The following is a 20869-nucleotide window of genomic DNA, read 5'->3' on the forward strand; positions in this document are numbered from 1 at the left end:
TGATGGATGCGAGTAATACTGCACTTGGGACAAACCGACTCCCTACACATATCTATTAAAAAAAACAACACCACACAGCACCACCACCACACACACATCTTTTCAACACACGCACACACAAAAAGACACACTCTTCAGTCAAACACACGCACATCTACCACACATGGTGCTGAATTACGGGGTGCACTGCTGATGCTGTAGAAGTGCGAATCTGGAGGGTTACAGCTGTGCTGGTGTGAGGCTTTTGACGCAAGTGCGGTAAATCTGGGCTGACTGTGTGTGTGAGCCTATCACACACACACACACACACACACACACAGTGCGTTTACCTGGTGTTGCTGCGGCGGCTCTGCGATCGTGGGCGGAGACGACTCTTCACACACCGCCAAGCTCCGGACTAATTTTACTTTCGTGTTCGACTGGAGGAGAGTAACCATGGTTACTAATAAAGACAAGTCGAGCGCAGGAAGTCCAGCTAGGTGTGCCATCAGAGGAAAGATGCAAGGCATCTCCACACATTCACCTCGCATGCGCATAGAGCAAAACTCAGGAGAAGGATTTTTGAGGTATGATGTGGGATGATCTCCAATTCATTCACGTCAGATGTACCAAAACAGTAGCAGTCATGCCTGAACTAAGGCCCGACCGATAGATTGGAGGGTTGATAAAACTGGGTTCCTGGGTTTAGCGGAACTGATTAAAAAAAGCCGCCAATAAAGCGGTTATCCTTGCAAGAATGAGTGAGTCATTGAATTTAAAAATTCTAGCTGAAATCCAAATTCAAGACATATTGGGCAAAAAAAAAAAAAGCTGACAATATTCTATGTAAACAGTTTTATTTAAAGTGTAGTAATTTATTAAGTTACAGTATTTAATTACTTATATATATAACTGTCAGTCATCAATTTGATCATAATTTCGAAATTGAGCTTTAGGCGAAGTCACTAAGCCTGCAGGGACATTCCTTTCTGTGTCTATCATTTTCTAGTATTCTGCAAATGGGGTACGATTTCATGCTTTAAAAGTTGAACTCCACATGAACAGAGATCACAAACTGCTTGTCTAATGTCCCTTGCAGAAATGGGGACAAACCAACATTTTCACTGCTGATCTGCCACTCCTCACCCTGCTTAAATACGCTGGGCTGCCAGAGAGTGAAGGGAACAAACAGCGTTTTGTATCTTTCTTACTGTCATTACAATTAAAATTATTTTTAAAGCCTTCAATTTTCACACTTTATTGTAAACTATTTCGCCTTTAGTTTTTTTTCCCCCGAAAATTTGTCAGTCACTTTCCTACTATAAAAATTTTCGGTGTTGAAAATTTTAGTGTTATTAGGGATGCACTGATGACCACACACCACTAAGCTGAAAAAATAGCTATAAAATAATTCCTGAGGGTTGTAAATGGTTTTAAGCTCTTATGCCACCAAGAGCCTGTAAACAGTAATCCAAGGCTCACAGTTATTATAGCAATACAGGCTGGGCTGAACTGGTACACTTCAACACAAAACACCATCATGGATTTAATTAAGAATATAAACGATTGACCATTTAACTGTTAACTGACAAAGACAACTTGTCCAGTGCTATTTCATTTCAATACACAACCATTCCTATTTGAATAGGAGGGTTGATTTAATGAGGTTGCATGAGATAACCTTACAAAAAAATGAGCTCCACCACTTGGTTAAAAATTTAAGTAAAACTAGTGCTATTCGGGACCACCTTTTAAGAGAACAACTGCACATGTACCGTATCAAAAGCAAACATTCGCAAGTGATAAAACAGACAACTACGTAGGTTTTCATTACAAACAAGCTAGATGTGTTGAAATGAAAACTTGCAAACACACCAATCCTTTGTGGACAAGATTGGACACCCCTTATGTACACTGAGCCAAAACTAACCTCGACCAAGATAAAACTAACATTAATAACACAAGTTAAAAAAATAAAAAAAAAGACTGAAGTATAACTTTAGAACGTCAGAATCCAAAACGTTCAGTTATATAATCATGAACATATAGTTGGCAGCCCCTTGGTTTAAACAAAACCAGGTTTATGAATAAGCTAGGTTTTAACAAGGTTTCAGGCTTCATATACATGATGCCTTGCCCCACTTATAAGTACTATTATCCACAGTCTATAGAAAGAACATTTTCTCTCAGTGCATTAATACAGAATTCAGTAGAGGTATATGGTAATGAGTGTGCATATATGAAGTATTATATTACGGCTTTTAACTTGGCTTAAGTCAGCCAGCTTTTGGATCTGGAGGTATTGAAGTGATATTTTGATGGGTTGCACTAATTTTCAGGTTTGTTGGTTAATCCCTGTCTAATGACAAAATGCTGATTAACAACAAAACTGATATCGGTCGGGCCCTATGCTCAGTATCTGAAGCATCTTCATTTAAAAAGGCCAAGAGGTACTAAAAACAGCAAAAAAGCAAAATGGACAGTACAAAAAAACGGCAGGTGCAAAACAAGTGCTACAAAGCAACAGTGCTCATATCTGTAGTCAACCAGCTTTAACAAAAGAGGTTAGTCAAAGGTCAAAAGATGCACAGCTGCAAGTACATGAAAACCACAAGATACTCTTTTTTGATCAACTCCAATTTGTACTGAATGTGACAACGAAAAATAAATAAATACAACAAACCCACACCCACACCCACACCCACACACACACACACACACACAGAACATGCTTTCATCCAAGATGCACACTAATAATGCAAAATGACAGGCCAGGCAAAAACTGTCAGCAAGATCTTTTCCTGAAAAGTATGCTCCGTTACAGAAAAACCCCCAAAAGCATTTTACTGTTTGCATTCATTATGCCGCCATTAAAATGCACTTATGAAGGTAATTCACCAAATCATTGCTTTTCTTTTTTTCGCTAATACTAGAGAGGATGTTTTCCACCAAGTGCTGCAGGCCTCTCCTCCTCTCTTTTAAAACGTGTGCAGTGGCATTCTTTAGTCTAACAGCACTTCTAAAGCGCACAGCAATTCAAAGTTTAGTGTTTTCTAGACCACAGCACACAGGATTCTGGTGAAGAAATGCTTGAAGCTGTTACAGCAGAGAACAGCTAGTTCTGGCTTCAAATAGCAGGAGTGGACAACTTCTGGGCAGAAGTATGAAAACAATGGCTCAGAGAAAAGTTATAAAACCTTCCTCTCACCTGAAATGTACAGGACCAGCCAAGACCTTCTTTAGTTTTGAACTACAGCTACAAGGCTAATGGAAATTCATGGCCACTAATTAGAATTACTCAAGATGCATAGCCAAATCACCACATACTTGCCTCAAAGTCTGTATGACATGCTGTTATCACACACACACACACACACATTCTGCATTAATATTTGGATAAAAATCATATATTTACAATGTTCATATGGTATTGTTCTTGAAATTTTAGTACAAAAGATATATTTATTTGCTGATTAACACTGTTTACCAGCTTTAAATGTCAAGCTGGGCAAATAAACAGTAATTGTGTATTTAATACACTTCGTAGATGTCATTTGACCAGAGGTGCTAAAACTTTTGCATATGACTAACAGCTTGACACTTGCTTTCACGCAAGCGGTGCAGGTATGCAGTTTGTATGGGAATGTGTTTCTGCTACTCAGTAACTATGTATGTCACGTGGCTCCAGTGCAAAACTATAGAAGCAAACGTCAGACACCAAACATGGCATTTTGGGGGGTGGGGTGCAAGATTGTGGACCCCTTTGATCGTAACCCGCACAGTCAAAAATGGCCTTCGATCAGCAGACAGATGGAATAGTGGAATGGCGCCCCACCGGGCATGCAGTCATGCTGAAGATGATATACGGTAAGATACAGTACCTTAGAACGTCTCATCAGCTGTCCTGCGGAGTGGGGTGGCTGCAGGACGGAAAGCAGTGAGACAGACAGAAGCGGTGAAGTACTGTTTTATCGTAAAGGCAACAGATGCAACATCAGGAAAGCCGGTTAAAGGAAAACAGTGGTATAACCTGGTCACTTGCATTTTATCATGCTATGAACACAGAAATCCAAAAATGCTAAACCAAAAATGGACCAAGAAATAACTGAACATGAACCCAAACAATGTAAATAATTCTTCTTTAACTCAGCAAACAGCGCAAACAATTCAAACATTTACACAACAGCGCAGAATACTGCTTGCCAAAGGAAAATTGGTATAAATCGCATACATAAACCAGACAAATGAGAAATAGTAACCTGCAGCTTTATGGCAGGGTTTCTCAGCTAGTGTTTTGCCTGCTGGTGGAGGTAGAAAAAACAAAGGGCAGGGAGGTGGAAGATGATATTAGTGGTTAATATTATTTTCCCTGCACAGTGATGGCGTGGTGACATCATCTAAACTCAGATGTTTTCAAGGTCATTACATTATGAGCAAAGATTAAGGGAATGGCAATTATTGTGTCATTTAAAAATGACATATTGTAGGACTGACTGTGCTTAAGGCTGCGCCACGCAAGACTGTTAAAATTCAAAAGTAGTGGCATTATCAAGTCAGGAGAAAAAAATATGGTGACTGTGCGCTGCTTTATGATGCCGTTTTAGGACCACTGTTTAAAAAAAATGAACAATAGCAGACACGGAGAAAGATGTCAAATATTTTGAGGAAAAAGTCTTTTTTTTTTTTTTTTTAAATCAAGTCACCACACCAGACATTTAGAGAATGAAGTCATATTTTGAGAATAAAGTCATGAAATTACGACATTAAAAGTGGCATTAATACCCGGAAAGGCCAACGGGTTTGCAAAAGTAAGGTAGCAGCTTTCGTGTTAAAATGAGGGGCCTTGAGGAGTTAGTAGAGCTATACTTTCGCATTGATTTCACCAATAAAGAAATACTGAGCCTCCCTGTCTCTCCTGCACATCAGCACCAGCCTGTTATAGTATATGAAATGGCTGAGCAGGAAACTGTTTATTTAGAATAAAGTACCAGACGGACTCGGAGGAAACTGTCTGTCTGTTTTGTTGAAGAATTGCATGCAGGGACATCTACAAGGCTATCAGTGGTTACATCTCCGCACCATTTGAAGAGGGCATGAAGTTTCACAGTAGACAATGAGAGCGATAATAAAAATGATTGATCCCAAAAGAGCAGAACTCTGGCACGTTCAGCGTCTTCATCGTCACCAGTACAGCAATCAATGCCCCAACGCGTTATGGCAGCCCCCCTACAATTAGCCTACTTTATCCTCCAAATATCATGAGTTTATTGTTAAAACTTTGACTTTACACTTGAAATACTACTGCTTAGTCACTCTATAAAGCCTGAAATAGTTATTTAAATGTCAGTGGCATTGGGTTAAACTTTTTGGATCATGTCAAACATCTTTACAAACAGCATAAACAATAAACATTTACACAAAGGCACATTATATACTAGCATAACATGCAGGTTCAAAAAGACATTCAGGCTTGATGTTTAGGTCTCAAATGCAATACTAACATTATTTTGATGAAGACACGATGACAAAAATAGACAATTCACCTACATTATCAGAAGACGCATCCACCAAGTTTTGACCAAGTTCTCTTTGAATGTTTGTTTTCAACACACAATCATAAGAATTATTCACTTGAGGAAGGGCTCGAAAGCACAAGCAAAATATTCTTTACATTCTACATACAGCTGCTGAGGGGACAAAACCTTGTATCCCCACACTTCTTTTTTTCACTTTTTGACATCATTTGGAAAAGTCAGCTGCCCTGCGTATTACGTCGAAATTTCAGGATAAATGGACCAACAGAAATGGTCCAAAAAACGCTTGGAAAAAAATTCTCATTTTACTTCCACTAAAAGTTAAGAACGGTTTTCCTTGTCCTTCCATGTTGACAAAATGCATTTCCAGCAAAGAGGTTTCCGCGTCCCCCAAAATCTTACCTAGTCTAACTTTAATAAGACCTAGAAAGGTAAAAATCTTGTTGCATTTAAATTTAGGTTGACCTCAAAGGAAACCACAACAAAACCAGTTCCAAAATGAGGGGAGGACCTCCGTCATTTGGAAGTGGGTTTGTGTTATAGCGATCTTAACCACCAAACAATACTGTCCAGGTTGTGTTTTTGCAGCAGCCTTTTGCTGCCCACCTGAAAGCCTTATAAAACAGCCAAGCGATAGTGATAGTACACTGTGATATCATTACTGTCCAGGTAGCAGAAAATATTGTGGAGTAAATTTTAGCTCATCATCCTCCCCTACGTCGAAGACCCGGGCTTTCAATCCACAGTGATCTACAACAGAGCTCCAAGAGCGGGCTTTGGCACCCCCATACTATTGTATAATGTAATCCACTGCAGGGCACAAGTAGCACAACATAGCACAAAATGTGACCATTTCACACGGTCACCCTGCAAATCTCACAGGTAAACTACACATTGATAGAACATGTCTGCAGTATCGTAGCTGCATCCAACAGCCTTATTTCATAGTTCAGCTTGCATCTTCCCTGCAGGAAACCAGAGAAGGGCAGAAGGTTTTCCGGCAGCCTGTTTCATTATGTTCGCTGGGTTAACCCAGGACTCCAGCTCAGTAAAGCAGCCTGCAGGGGTCAGCGGTTAGCTCTGCTAGGGTCAAGCTCTGGATCAGACAGCTCAGCACCTCAGTATGGTGTTCTCCACTTCCAATACTGAAAGCAATGCACAGTTCAGTAGGACCAAGTCCACAGTTCGGTTTGATACACCTGTCCGGCTCATGAAGGGCTTCATCAGTGGTCTGTACGATGTTTTTAAAAAGGACACAACCTGTTTATTTTGGTAGATTCAGCTAACAGCGCATCGCTGATTAGAATGGTCTGCCATGAGTATTTCCAGGCATTTGCAGAATACCCCTGAGCATATTTAGGCCTGCACAGCTAATGTTAGCACTTTAGTTTTGTTTAAGGCTACCATAACTCAGAGCCTAACCTAGCCTCTTCAACTCCTTGAGGCCACCGGTGGTTCCAAAACGCACTTCGCCATATTCTTCATAACTTTTATTTTTTTTCATAAGCTACATTCAAAAGGTGGGTGTCATGAGAGCTGTAACAACTTCTTTCCAGTCAAAAAGATGGGTAATGCAATTTTAAACCCATAATAAAAAAAAAGCTGAACTTAGCATTTTTGTCTGCAGAAAGTCGACCCATTTTTCCCACAAACTTTGTTCATTCGAGGGGAGCTTTCAATTTAAATAAATAAAATTTTTGATTTATTTCATTTGCCGAAAGATTTGGTCATGTAAATTCAGATGGATGAACCAAAGTATACCCTGGAGAATAAGAGGTTAAAGAGTGTTTTCTAACTAAAGTTTCCACTCTCAAGGACACAGTATGTGGGGTTACTTCATCATGGCACATTCATTTGTTTGGAGTTCAATAGTTTCCTAATATTAATAATATTTTGAATGCCAAGAATATTATTTGAAGTTTATCTTAAGTCAATTCTTCAATTAAAAGATGTTAATTTTAAAGCTTAGTAGTTTTACAGACAACATCAGATTGGTATCGGCTCATATACAAGGTTTCAAATAAACAATGGAAAAAGAAAAAGTGGGATAGTGTCACTCTAATTGCACAGAATCGTGTCTTTTGAGCTTCATCACCGTGGAGAGCCCTTACTTTCTATGGTCAAGCAGTAATAAGCCCTTACTACGTTTTGTCAGGAATTCAGCAATTACACAAGAATGTTTGTAGATCTATCCTGATCGATACAAGCAACCAGCAAGCACGATAATGAAGGCATGTTTCTGCCTCCTGGGTCACCTTTGTGTGTGAGAGTGATACAACCTACTTGCTGTAATACAACTGCATCAGTGAAGCAGCTAATTGGGCAATCTAGATAGATAGATAGATAGATAGATAGATAGATAGATAGATAGATAGATAGATAGATAGATAGATAGACAGATAGATAGAATGAAAAAAGATGGATGGATATATGGATAAAATACATAGATAGATAGATAGATAGATAGATAGATAGATAGATAGATAGAAAGAATGAAAAAAGATGGATGGATATATGGATAAAATACATAGATAGATAGATAGAAAGAATGAAAAAAGATGGATGGATATATGGATAAAATACATAGATAGACAGACAGACAGACATATGAAGTCAGCAACACTGCGCCTGACTGCACCTGGCTCTCTTCTTCTACAACGGCGCCAGCAGCAGATGGTGGCAAAGTCCCCCCCCCCCCCCCTCCAACTCCCCCACCCCATCGCACACACTTCTGACGTCCCCATCTCGTGAATCGGAGACACTGAGACACACACACACACGCACACACCCCGACGCTCCATGCCTCCATGTCGTCCCTCGGGGTGGAAGACACACACAGGAAGTTTGCAGATAAGCCTGCAGGATTTCAGCTCGAGATTATCCGGCCTGTCTCTCGACCCTGACCACAGCCAATCATGTGGCAACCTGGCCAGGATTTGGCCGCCATTGGCTCCCTCCACTTCTTTCTCTCATTAACAGGGGCTAATCAGCACTCTGATTGATCCAATTGCTGGATGTTATGGAGTCGTTTCTCTGACTCTTGTTCGGCTGCAACAAATGACTATTTTCATAATTGATTAGTTGGTCCACTTTGACTTCGATTAGCTGGGAAACCAAAAAAAAAAACAAAACACGTCAGACTAGCAATAATGTTTATTTTTCTGTCATTACAAAACAGCTACGCTTTCTTCTAGGGGTGTAACGATGTGCAAGTTTCACAGTACAATATACAATTATATTTTTACATCACAACAGAACACAAACTGAATTATTATGTTCGCAAAACATTTTTTGTAATTTCCTGCGCTCCCAGAGAGAAGTGTTTTTTGAAGGGATAACTGGCACGATTCATTTTCTTAGAAGGCACAAAAACTGAATAAAAAAAAGGAATATGATCCAAGGTGCAATATCTATATAAAGCGGAACTATAAAAAAGCAGCCTATAAGGCTCAAAATATCCCAACATTAAATGAACTAAGAGTTTCATGTAAAAGTTAATTTACAATTTGAGCATGCATTTGTAAATAAAGTGTGGCTCCCACCTTCTGGCTGAAATGAGTGTGGGAGAAGATTTTTTTAATATGCTAAATCAGTTCCGGCAAACTGTGCAATCCACAACCGAATAGAGGTGCAAATTGCTAGCTAATAACACCCCTTCAGAGCAAGGTATTTGTTTCCGCTGTTCAAAATCAGTACTTAGCAGCTGCTTGAATCCTGCAGGGAGAAGTAGCTACTAAGGTTGGCTTCCTATTCGCCAGCTTCATATTAAAATTTTCTGTTCCACCTTAAATGCAGCATCAGTAAGATGAACTGCTGCTCCATTTAAGGTAGAAAGTGAAATTCAAATAACAAGCTGGCTAACTTTAGCTTTGCACATTTGGAAGAGGTCTTCACAAATAAGCCATCATCTCTGAGGAATTAACTCCGGTATCTGGTCCTGGCATCAGGCCATGTCAGCACTCTGTCACTGTTCAATCTGCACTCTTTACACATCATTATTGTACTCGATTTAGAAACTGTTTCAAACTGCTTGGCTCAACTGCTGCGCGATTGTCTTTAACACAAAGAATATCATGAACGGTGTTCAACAGATTTAAAGTAACCATGCCCACTATCTCGCATTTTACCGACGGCTGAACTACTGAATGACCACCTTATTTACATATCATTTGTAACGGACAGGCCCAATTAGCCCTCATGCACGTTTCCTGAGCCAATGTATCCTCAAAGGTAGAGTTTGGGGTCAAGCATGGGATGCACTGCCTCCCTACTGGTCAGAGCTTAAGTAGTGTTGTAGTATTAAAATTACACAAATGTTTTAGATGTAGTGTTTGATCATGTAATGTAATTTCATAAAACACTAGCTGCTTGAGGAGTAATATTGCAGTATATGAGCTTGTACTATACTAGGTAAGTGCTGTGCTCTGTATTTCAGGGAGGTAATTACTTACTGTTTCAGTAGTAATTAAGTCTTGAAACGGAACATATAGTCTGTAAATAGTGTATGTATATAAAATAAGTACATTCACTTCAGTACAAGGATTACTTGCAAATGTTTGGCATTTCTTTGCTTGTATTATTGCTACTTTCTACGATAACAGTTACTGTTATTATTGTTAATAATTTAGATTATATACATTTAACCACAAATCAGGCTGTTAAAACAGTATGTTTAAATTTACATGAATTTCTACCAGATACGTTTTTAATCATACAGGTTTGGCAAAGATTAAGCTGATAACAAACAAAAGCGTTTGCTCATTTTACATTCACATTAAACTCTACACAACATTAAACAGACACACACAAGCTCAAAATAATAATAGTTTTGGCCTTATAATAATGGCTTTGTCAGAGTCCAGACTTAAACCTTCTAGAGAACATTTGGTCTCACATTAAACACAGCCAAGCTCGGCAATGCTTTTCAACTGTTTGAAGCCATCAATGCTGAGTAAACCAGTACAGTACAGGCCATCTGCAAGTTTATTCCAACATTTAAAGAAGTCAAAGTGAAAAGCTAGCCCATACTAACTTACTTCATCTATTTGCTTAATTCTGGCTAATTTACTGACTAATGATTTGTTGTTAAGACCATTAAAAGCTTAATGTTTTGCCATTTTTTGCCCTGGAGTTATAAACACACACACACACACACACACACACACACACACACACACATATATATATATATATATATATATATATATATATATATATATATATATATATATATATATATATATATATACACACACATACACACACTATATTATTATAATATTTTCAACATTATATATATATATATATATATATATATATATATATATATATATATATATATATAAATAATATGAGGCCTTCAGAGCTTTCAGCTTTAGACAAGCGCAAAAACAAACTCTTATGCTTATACTTATGCTCCAACCTGTCGTTTCATATGCACACACTCTATGTGCCTTTTTTGCTTAGATTTTTTTAAGGATGTATTTGAGCCAGACAGGTGGGTCCTGACTGAAATGACTGCTGTGAGAATGTGTCTGTATATGAGACAAAAAGAACCTCAGGCAAATTAGGTATGTTGGCTGATTTCTCCATTATCTGCTCATTAGGAGCAATTAATTAGTTTCCCTGCTTGGCCTCAATCCTACTTCATAATAGCTTTAAACTGTATTTCCCATCATGCACCTTCTCTCATCACACTATCTTGCTCAAAGAGCTTTTTTCCCCAGAACTATTTGAAAGTTTTGTTTGATATGTGAAATTGATTTTTCCTGCTCCTGTAGGCGACATATTTTAAAGCCATTTCTTGACAAATTTACAGGTCAGTTTTCTTTTATTCCAATATTTTAAAATCAGCAAATCAACATAAATATATCTAAAAACAAACTCACGTATACTGCTAATATAGGTTTATATACCAAAAACAAAAATACTTAATTTTATATGACCAACATCTGATGTATGTGAACAATCTCTGTTCCAATTGGTTGTCCTGTGTTGTGCCTCATTCGAGAAGCAATCTATGCAGAAATACTCCTTATAACGTCAGTGTGAGTGGGCGAGGTGCTACTGTTGGCTGAATAGAAAGATATACAGCATGTATGTATGTATGTATGTATGTATGCATGCATGTATGTATGTATGTATGTATATGAGTTGGTTCTTATGACAGAAACACCTGAGTTCACTGGAAAATGAACAGTACAGTTTGAAAATGGTTTTCCAAGATATACCAGGACACTTTATACGATCACTCACCTGCGTTTGGTTATTGATGTCAGAGGAGCAGCTCTGGTCTTTCACACACTCGCTGGGTGCACGCTCGTCGTGGTGAGTGTGTGTGGTGTTGTTTTCGTGCGCATGTTGGGGGCTGTGCGGTTTGGGCGGGGCGTCAGGGTGAGGACTGTCGCTCTCAAAGACTTTCATCCTGTCACAGCTTCTCTCCGCAAATACAGCCTCAGTCATTCTCATCAGAGCTAAAGCCTAACACACAAGCACACTGCAGACAGAGGGAGCGAGAGATGATGTCAGAGATATGATTCAGAAGAAGGAGCAGTAAAAATAAATAAATAAATAAAGGAAGGAACATGCAAAGAAGTGGGACTTTCCATGAAGTGGAATTCAAGACACAGAGACACCATGTTATTAATGTTAGAATCAATTCTAATAATCAACAATAAAACATGTTCATTTGGTCAATAATTACACTCTCGGACCATTTTCGGACAGCCCAATAACTAAATACAAACAAAAACAAGGGATGCACTAATATGGGAGCTGTGGGCCGATGCGTGGTTTTTGTCATTGTACATATCTGTTGATACGTCTACAATTGTATGCTAAACTTTGAACATCACTGTTCATATTACCTGCACTGCTAAGTAAGTGCAAATAAGTTTGTCTCATCACATTTTCACTCATTTGCTAGAAAAAATGCTGTGTTTTTCTTTGTATGTTAAATTCAGCAAATAAACAGTAATTGTGCTTTATTGTGTGTACTTATTTACACTTGGATGATCAAAAAAATCTCACCAGCGTCACCCATATGACCGCACATACATTCTGCTTTTATGAAATGAAGAAATTAGGACATCTAATTGCAAGACTATCGCAGAGTAATGTTTTTACTTACGCAGGGTGGAAAATGTATTGGAATGAATAAAATTACAATCAAGTACAATTAATATGGAGTCTGAGAGAACAGTCTGAAATATCTGTCAAAACTAAACCATTTTTTTAAGCTATTCTCTGCAGAAACAGACATAACTTCAGTATAATCCTGCATCCCTGAAGTACACCAGTAAATAACCTGAGGTGTAATGGATTTATTCTATGTTCTACTTCTATTTAAACTGTTCTTTCAGACACACTGATGAATTTAAAATGTATTTATTTTTTTATTCTGGTGAAATGAGATTCCATGATGTATTAAATTGTTCTGAGGTCAGACTGGAATAGAAGAGAATGTCTGGTGTGCTGTTTACCGGCTGTGTCAAGCGGTGAGATGGTAACTCGGGGGGGTGAAGGACTCTGGGGTGAGGAACGCTCGGAGGACGCTTCGATGATGACAGGCTGCAGTCCCATGACTCCTTCACCAGCGCTGGGGTCGGGCCACCCAACCACGACCCGCACTCCGCATCACCCTCACACACCTGACACGCGCACAGACAGGGACAGAGGGCAAAGGGCAGAGACAGCTGTCATCTGAGGTCACTCCAAAAGGGGATTCAGTGACGTCGGACAAGGACAAGGCTTTTTTTGTGTGTGTGTGTGTGTGTGTGTGTGTGTGTGTGTGTGCGTGCGTGCTTGTATGTGCTTGTGTGTCCAAGACATTAAAATGAATGAAAGGTTTTGGCATCTTTTGGGAGGAAGTTGCAAAATCCCCCCTCCTCCCTTCCCTTTCTACAAACTGACAAAATCTGAGATGAAGACCAAAGTGCTGCCTGCATGAATATGAATGCAGGAATATGGATATCAGTCATAAGAGAGAGGAGCACAGAGAGCGCGTCAAAACAAGAGAATCAAATTAAATCACTGCCCTGCATTAAAATGCACGGTGTAAGAGAAATGTTACTGCAATAGAGAGAGAGAGAGAGAGAGAGAGAGAGAGAGAGAGAGAGAGAGAGAGAGAGAGAACAAAAGAAAGAAACCGACAATCCAACAGATAGCACAGACACCCCGTCTGAGTGTGCAGAGGCAGCGAGGGAGGGAGGAAGAAAGAAAAGGAGGGAGGGAGAGACAGAAGTGAGAAGGTAAAATATATAGAGATAATAGTGAGGAGAGAGAAAAAGAGAAATGAAGGGTAAAGCGAAAGAAAAGGGGAGAGAACAGACAAAGAAAAAGAAAAATGAAAGAAGGTGAAAGAGGAACAGAAGACAGAAAACAGAAGGAGAGGAAGGGAGAGGGAGAAAATAGGAGAGCTGAAAAGAGAGAACAGAGAGGAGACAAGGCAAAGAACAAATGGGAGAGACAGAAAAAAATACACAGAGAAAAAAAGGAAAGGAGAAAGATAAATACAGATAAAAGAAAGAAAGACAACACAGAGAAGGAAAAAAAACTGAAAAAAGATGAAAATGGAGACCAACAGCAAGAGAAAGAGAACAGACAGGGGAGAGGAAAAAAGGATAAAGGGAATGAGCGAGAGAACAAGAGAGGAAAGAAAACAAGCAGAAAGAACATGAAAAAGAGAGGAGAGAAAGAAAAGAAATGAGAGAGAGAAGGGGAGAAAGAAAATGAGAACAGATAAAGAAAGAAAAAGGAGAATTGAAAGAAGGAGAGATGGACAGAAATAAAGAAAAGGAAAGGATGGATTAACCAAAGGGAGAGACAATATGTAGAGGTATAAAGTGAAAGAGAGACAAGGATAGACAGACAGAAAAAAAAGACAGAGGAAAAGATAAAGACAGATAGAGAAAGAGAAATTGGCATATTGCTGCCTCTGGCAGGGCATCAATACCCCCACCACCAACCCACCCACCCACCCGATGCCCACCAGCTTCAGCTCTCTCCAAGCTGGCACCACCAACTTGGCAACCCGCAGCCCTGGCACCGTCCACAGAGAGGAGGTCAAGTGGACTCAACCCGGCTCTATAATCCAGTCAACAATACCATACACTCACACACACTCACACACTCACACACACACACTCCTCAGTATAGGAGGCAGTAACACACTCTCACTGCCCAACACATCTCGCCTCCATCCAAATGTAAAGCTAACTTTACAGAAGAAGGAAAAACATCCTTAACTTAATGGAAGTCAATGGATCAAGATCTCGTTCTAAGTCCAAGGTTCATGCTTTTGTAATGCTGAACACATTTAATCCGGTTAGCGTTGGTTTCACACTGTAATACAGCGAGTGCACTAAAACCCTTGCATGACACACACGCGCCCCGTCATCACCGCCTACATGGGCTGTGTCAATTCACGGCGTGATCTTTTCCGTTTGAATGGAGAAAAACAAATATCCTCTCTCACCCTCTCAGAAAACAGAGCAGTTTCAAGATTATGCGTTTTTTCAAAATGACGACTTTTTTGTTTTTTTGGACCAAATTACAATTAAATACCCCCCCCCCCCCCAAACCCCACCCACCCCATTCGCTATCACGACTCAATTTACTTCTCCTCTGGATCTTTTTCTTCATCTATTGTTAAAAGGGTGATGAGCTCACCGAGCTCATGAGGGAGATGTCTCAACTTCCTGTAATTGGTCCAAAAGTCTGAACCATGCTAAAGTGTTAATACTGTAAAAGAACTGAACCAGGTTCAGATTCATCCAGACCATGACCACCTCTGCTGGTCAAAACAGATTTTGGTCATTTGGTCCCTTTCACATCTGCTATTTTGGAGACCAAATTCGGACTCTCTGACCAAAAGTCAGAACCAAACAATCTAGGTGTGGATTGGTCCACTCATCGTGAAACGTGGATACGATGTTAAGGCCAGCTGGCCTTTAGAAAAATGACAGAAATGATGATACAGGGCAATGCATGTAGTCATAATCGTGATATCAGCCTCTGCAATACTGATGTCACAGAAGACTGCAATATGCAAATGAGTTCTCTGACTAATCACTTTGTTTTGGTGTGCTGAGCTCTTGACCAAGCACATTTAAGACATATGAGCTTCGCTACTTGCTAGATTTCTGATCACATCATGGACTCACAGATATGCTCCTAATCTATACAGTTCAGAAATGTTTGTTCTTCTAAACTACCAGTGCTGTCCAAACACACGGAGCAGCCGCCGCATCACACATCACAAATTATTATTTTTTTATTTATAAAATACAGTGAGGACACTATACATGTCAATACACTTAAAACTTTTATTTTATTTTTATTATTTCACCCCTAATCAAAGAATCAATGCGTGTGTTACAGAGCTTAAAGCCTCGTTTGCATAAACAGCTATAGCACTGTGTAAGAACAGCGTTAATAGGTCCTTAAACCTAATCTATGTACTGTTTGGACTGAGAAGGTGTACAGAAAAGAGGGGGGGGCTAGTTTTAATCGTCGATAACACAGCAAACTGGAAATAATATTTCAACTATATTTCAACAAAATCATCTAAATTAATATTTGAGTTTGCAGAACATGATCTCGTTCTCGACGCTTGAGTTAGATGTCCGTTATTCTTCATGTGGTAACAAGGAGCCAAACTAAATTTATTCACTCAATGCAAATAAATACTTTGAGTTATTTACACTTCAGAAACAAAATTAGTTTAGTTACTTGTTACCACAGCCGTAAAATATGTAAATTTACTTAAATACAAAGTAATTAATACTACTAAATAATAATAATAATAATAAAATTTAAATACCCAAGTTGTCGGTCCCAGCATCAGTGAGCCAATCAGCACGTTTGTTCCAAATTCCAGACTGCTGATTGGCTGATTGGCTGACTAAATTACAATTCGGCTGCATGTTATTAACGTCAGCGCTTCCTGATTAGGCCGCAGCCAATTACAATCAATACTAGCGCCTTACACTCATTTCTGGTTTAAGCCACGCCCACTTCGGTTTGTAATTAAAACGAAGGCGTCGTAAAAAGAAGCGTCCAGGAACCGGAACTGAAAGTAAGGCTTCGCGGTTGGTATCGACATAAATTCTCTCCACCGCTCCCGGAGCTGGTGGAGCTGATCGGGATTCAGGAGATTCGCACCACACGGCGGGTGACGGTAACACAGGTGGTGTCCATGACAGAAGCAGGTGCTAGCCAGCATCCCGACCGCCCTCCTTCACTCACACAGAAGCTGTGCTGGCATCCGAGCTCGCAGCCGGTCTGTCACGCCCCGTCAGACCTGCCCGCGTGTGCGTGCGCGTGTGATCCTGCAGTAGCTGTGCTCCGTGTGGAGGGATGAAGGTGTAAAATCCCCCACAGGCATCGCGCGCACACTAAAGCCTCTCTTTAAACTGTCGTTTATTCCTCCGTCTTTCTTTCCCTTTCGCTCTTTTATTCCCCCCCCCTCTCTCTCGGTGTCCGGGACTAACTGCCCGCGCTAACTAACGCGAGCTCCGCGGTTCGTACGTGCGGGTCAGAGGGCTCACCGCTAGCGCGGTTTGCTAATCGCACACCGGCGCTAAGTGCTCCACTCAAGGACGATTAGGACCGAGGAGGCGCGGAGAGGAGCGGGAAGCGGAGGCGCTCGCCCCGCGGATGAACTCTACTGTAAAGGGCTTAAAGTTCACATAAAGAAATCACAGCGCTTACATTACAGACCATCAGCGCGGCCAGAACTACTGAACATCTCTACAATCTGTCTGACCGTCTCTCTCTCTCTCTCTCTCCCCACCAGGCCGAGCACACCGCTCCACAGTTCTAAGACTCGACTTTATAAGAGATCTGATGCGGCCACAAACAAAGGCCACAACTAGGAATCTACATTTGAAACACGAGCCGCTGGCGAGCGCTCAGTCCGACACACCTGCTCTCTCCAGAACAGCCGTCCATTAACAGAGGAACACGGTCCCCTCCGCGCTGCTGCCGCACTGGCTCTCAGAGACGCTGTGTGACGCATCCTGACTGTTTCAGGCAAATGAAGCTGCACGAAACACAGTAATATTATATTAATAGCTTGTAATATTGTATTTTTTCCACTGCGTGTGACTGAATTAAACACCAACTGCCAATGAATGATGTCTAGTCTTAGACTAAGGCACAGAGCCAGTGATTCAGCACTGAAAACCACACCTTTTTAAGTCTAAACTTGGTCTTAATCTGAATCAGAAAAACCGGTCCTGCTTGTTTTAAAGCCAGATTCCCAACAACAAGTGAAATCATAAGATATGCTGACATCAATTTGATTCCCGTTATTGATCCTTTTCTTATTAACATCTTAATGTTACAGAAACGCTGCGAAATATGCAGCCGAGAGACAGCTAGCGATTTAGCGCATCACTGCACTTCCACTTCTCTTTCACGCCACAAGAGGGCGCAAAACGTGCAAATCACCTTCAGCGACGTTTTCAAGTTGTTTGCTTGCTGGTTTTGCACCAGTTAACATGACCACAAGTTAAGACATTTGCCCAGTGAAGGTTTTAGGTTGCCACAGGTCCGAGAACAACTGACGTTATCAAACAACGTTTAGAAATAAAGGCAGCTTCAAAAAACTGAATATTTGCACAAAACAGCATTGAGGAGCGCTTCAAGCTTTGTTGCTCACTATGGTCACCTGCTGGGCAGAAACCTCCGCTGGGGTGCTCGGACTTTTGGACCGACGCTGGCAGAACTGAGCAAGAATGAGGGCAGATGCCATCGAACTAATCTGAACCGTATCTGCTATTTCAGGTGTCTTCAGATTTGCACCTGAAACAATTAAATAATAGGAATTTTATTACATTTTTTATGAAATGACGGAGCTCAGGCTATCGTCTTAATGATAAGAATGGGTGCCGTCTGTGAAGCCTGAACAAACTGTTAGAGGCTAAAAAAATAAATTATAGAACTGCACTTCATCATCATCATCATCATCATCATCATACCATTAATGGCAGGTAATTGCTTAAAATAATGTCACCATCAGCGTATGATATTTAGTCATGATACATGATGTATTAACTATCCAGGGCATCATATGAGAGGACATTTAGTATTTTTCATAGCCAAACTGCAGAAGCCAGTTTCATTTCCATTGTCAACACAAGAAATGAAGAAATATAAAAAGTAAGAGCTACAATAATGAAAGGTGCAGATATTGTGAATATTATTAATAGGCACTGGCACAATTTTTACAGCAAATTTGTCCCAAAGAGAAAAAAGCAGCCAGCAAGCCAGCCAGCCATTCATTAACAATGCACCCTCAGCATGACCCAAATTAACTGAACTATGAAGCACATACAACTATATATACACACATATATAAAAACATGATTTTATTCTTTCTATTTTATTGTCTGCCATTTTTCTCTGTCTGTGGCTTCTCCTTCCCCGCCGTCTCAGTTACAATATTCCGCACGTTAACGGCATTAAGCAAGCGCCCGCAGCCACGCGCCGCAATTTACACCGCCGGAGCGTGACACGGTAGAACACACACACGATGCTGTCTGCTAATAGTGGCCTCAGGCGCTTTTCACAGAAATATGAAATGAGGCGCAGAAGCCGTGAGCCAAGGCACAAGTTATGTTCCTATTCCAGGCAACCAGCATCTTCAAACAAACATGTACATGATCTTTTGTGAATTTATCAGCTGTAGCGAGTTTAACAGTAACTCTGAATTAAGCACCTGGTCCCTCGTTCTCACGAGATAATCAAAGCCTTTCTGAAATCTCCCAGTCAGACATGACTTCATGCCCAGACAGCATTACCTTACAGAGATTTGGACTCTTGTTCAACTACTCTGCTCACCTACTACACAGATGTGACATTACCTTACAGAAAAGTGGCCTAATTTAGAATTTAAATGGCTTACAAGCATCAAATTTGGAATATAACTTCATTTCAGATCAAGTCAACTCAACTCAGGTCCCAATAGAAACTGTAGTAAAGCACAACAGGCATGCCATTTTCACTCGACACAATACATACCAATTTATTTACTTTCCAAGCTGATTTAATTCAGGTCGAATAAGAGGACGCAAGATCACACAAAGGACTTTGTATTGTAACACTACAGAATGCCTAGTGCTCCGTTAATCTGTCTTCCCAACAGCGTTAACTCGGGTCCCATAAAGTGCAGCACAGCACAAAGGATGTTATATTAGCTGCAGAATACTTAGTGGTGCTACATTCATTCACCCTCCACAGTGTCAACTCAGGTGCAGTACAGCACACAGGACGTTATATTTCAAAACTACACACAAACAAATCTCAAGCTACATCAACACACGCCGCAATGGGACAGCTCGCACGCACCCCCTCACACACACACCTGCCTCGCAGCGAGCCTCATCTGCTCTTCAGCTTACATCGTTAGTCTCCATAGCACCGTCGGCAGCATCGAACGGAGCGGCGCTCACCTCAGCTCTGTCTGGCAGACGACCGCTCGTGTACCTGCCCCAACCCATCGCCACGACAACCAGCCCTGCCTCTCTCTCTCTCTCGCATACACACACGCGCGGAGCCAAATCAACAGCTGGCTTTAGTGAGGTCATCCTCATCTAAGCCAATCACAAAGCCCCGCAGGACGGCTGCGGCATGTGGGAGCTAATGTGAGCCCCTCCCTTATTAGCCAATCAGCTGGCCCCGCGGACCTGAGAGACAGATGACAGGGGGGGGGGGGGGGGGTGGGGGGGGGAGTGGAGGGGCTCGCTCAAACACACATTTGGCTGGTGTGTGTGTGTTGGACTGCCGCTGAGGGAGAGTCTGTCAGGGACAGAGTGTGCCAACAGAATTCATGCACCTTCTACAGTCCATGAGACATTTGAATCTGGAGTAGACACTCAATACAGCCAGTGTCCTTATTTTACCACAAACCTTTCAGCTGAAGTCTACACTCTCAGTACATAACCAACACAGGAGCCCCTAGGAGCCCCTACTGTACCCCATAAACCTTTTAACTGTAGCATGCACTCACATCCCACAATGTATACTCAACATAAACTCAGCCACAGAGCTGAGTGTAAACACAGGACTGCGCACGTTGTTTAACAGGTTCAACTTTCTCGTTCGGGTTCTCGCCGTCCGTCTCTCAGGATTTTATCCTGCATTTTCCCCTACTTTCGTTCTCCTCCTCACCTTTTCACTTAATTACCTTAAAGAAGGGATTTAACGGTACGCAAAATTCACGCTACAATAAGTATTGGCATTTTGCATCACGATATGATACGTTTTCAATACATCAATAACAAAACTCCAACATTTAGTTTTGAACTGATGTATTTTTTGGTAATTCAGAAATAATTTTTTTAACTTTCACT

The 20869-nt window shown here is 40.8% G+C and overlaps 1 protein-coding gene across 11 annotated transcripts in view; it reads right to left on the minus strand.

Annotated features, from left to right (window-relative positions):
• LOC108425729 (R3H domain-containing protein 1) overlaps positions 1 to 20869 on the minus strand; it is a 71269-nt gene that overhangs the window by 39813 nt on the left and 10587 nt on the right. For 5 of the 11 annotated variants that reach the window (XM_037534624.1, XM_037534623.1, XM_037534620.1 and 2 more), the window contains exons 1-5: positions 19882 to 20036; positions 12995 to 13162; positions 11769 to 12009; positions 3861 to 3899; positions 330 to 419 (exon numbers count right to left, since the gene is read on the minus strand). In XM_037534624.1, the coding sequence (XP_037390521.1) occupies positions 330 to 419; positions 3861 to 3899; positions 11769 to 11981 (342 nt within the window). In that variant the 5' untranslated portion in view covers positions 11982 to 12009; positions 12995 to 13162; positions 19882 to 20036. Of the gene's footprint in view, positions 1 to 329; positions 420 to 3860; positions 3900 to 11768; positions 12010 to 12994; positions 13163 to 19881; positions 20089 to 20869 lie in introns of those variants that run through there. The other 6 variants (XM_037534616.1, XM_037534617.1, XM_037534615.1 and 3 more) reach the window with 6 other exon arrangements.

The sequence above is a fragment of the Pygocentrus nattereri genome, chromosome 25 (genome assembly GCF_015220715.1).
Source record: "Pygocentrus nattereri isolate fPygNat1 chromosome 25, fPygNat1.pri, whole genome shotgun sequence".
NCBI lineage: Eukaryota > Metazoa > Chordata > Actinopteri > Characiformes > Serrasalmidae > Pygocentrus > Pygocentrus nattereri.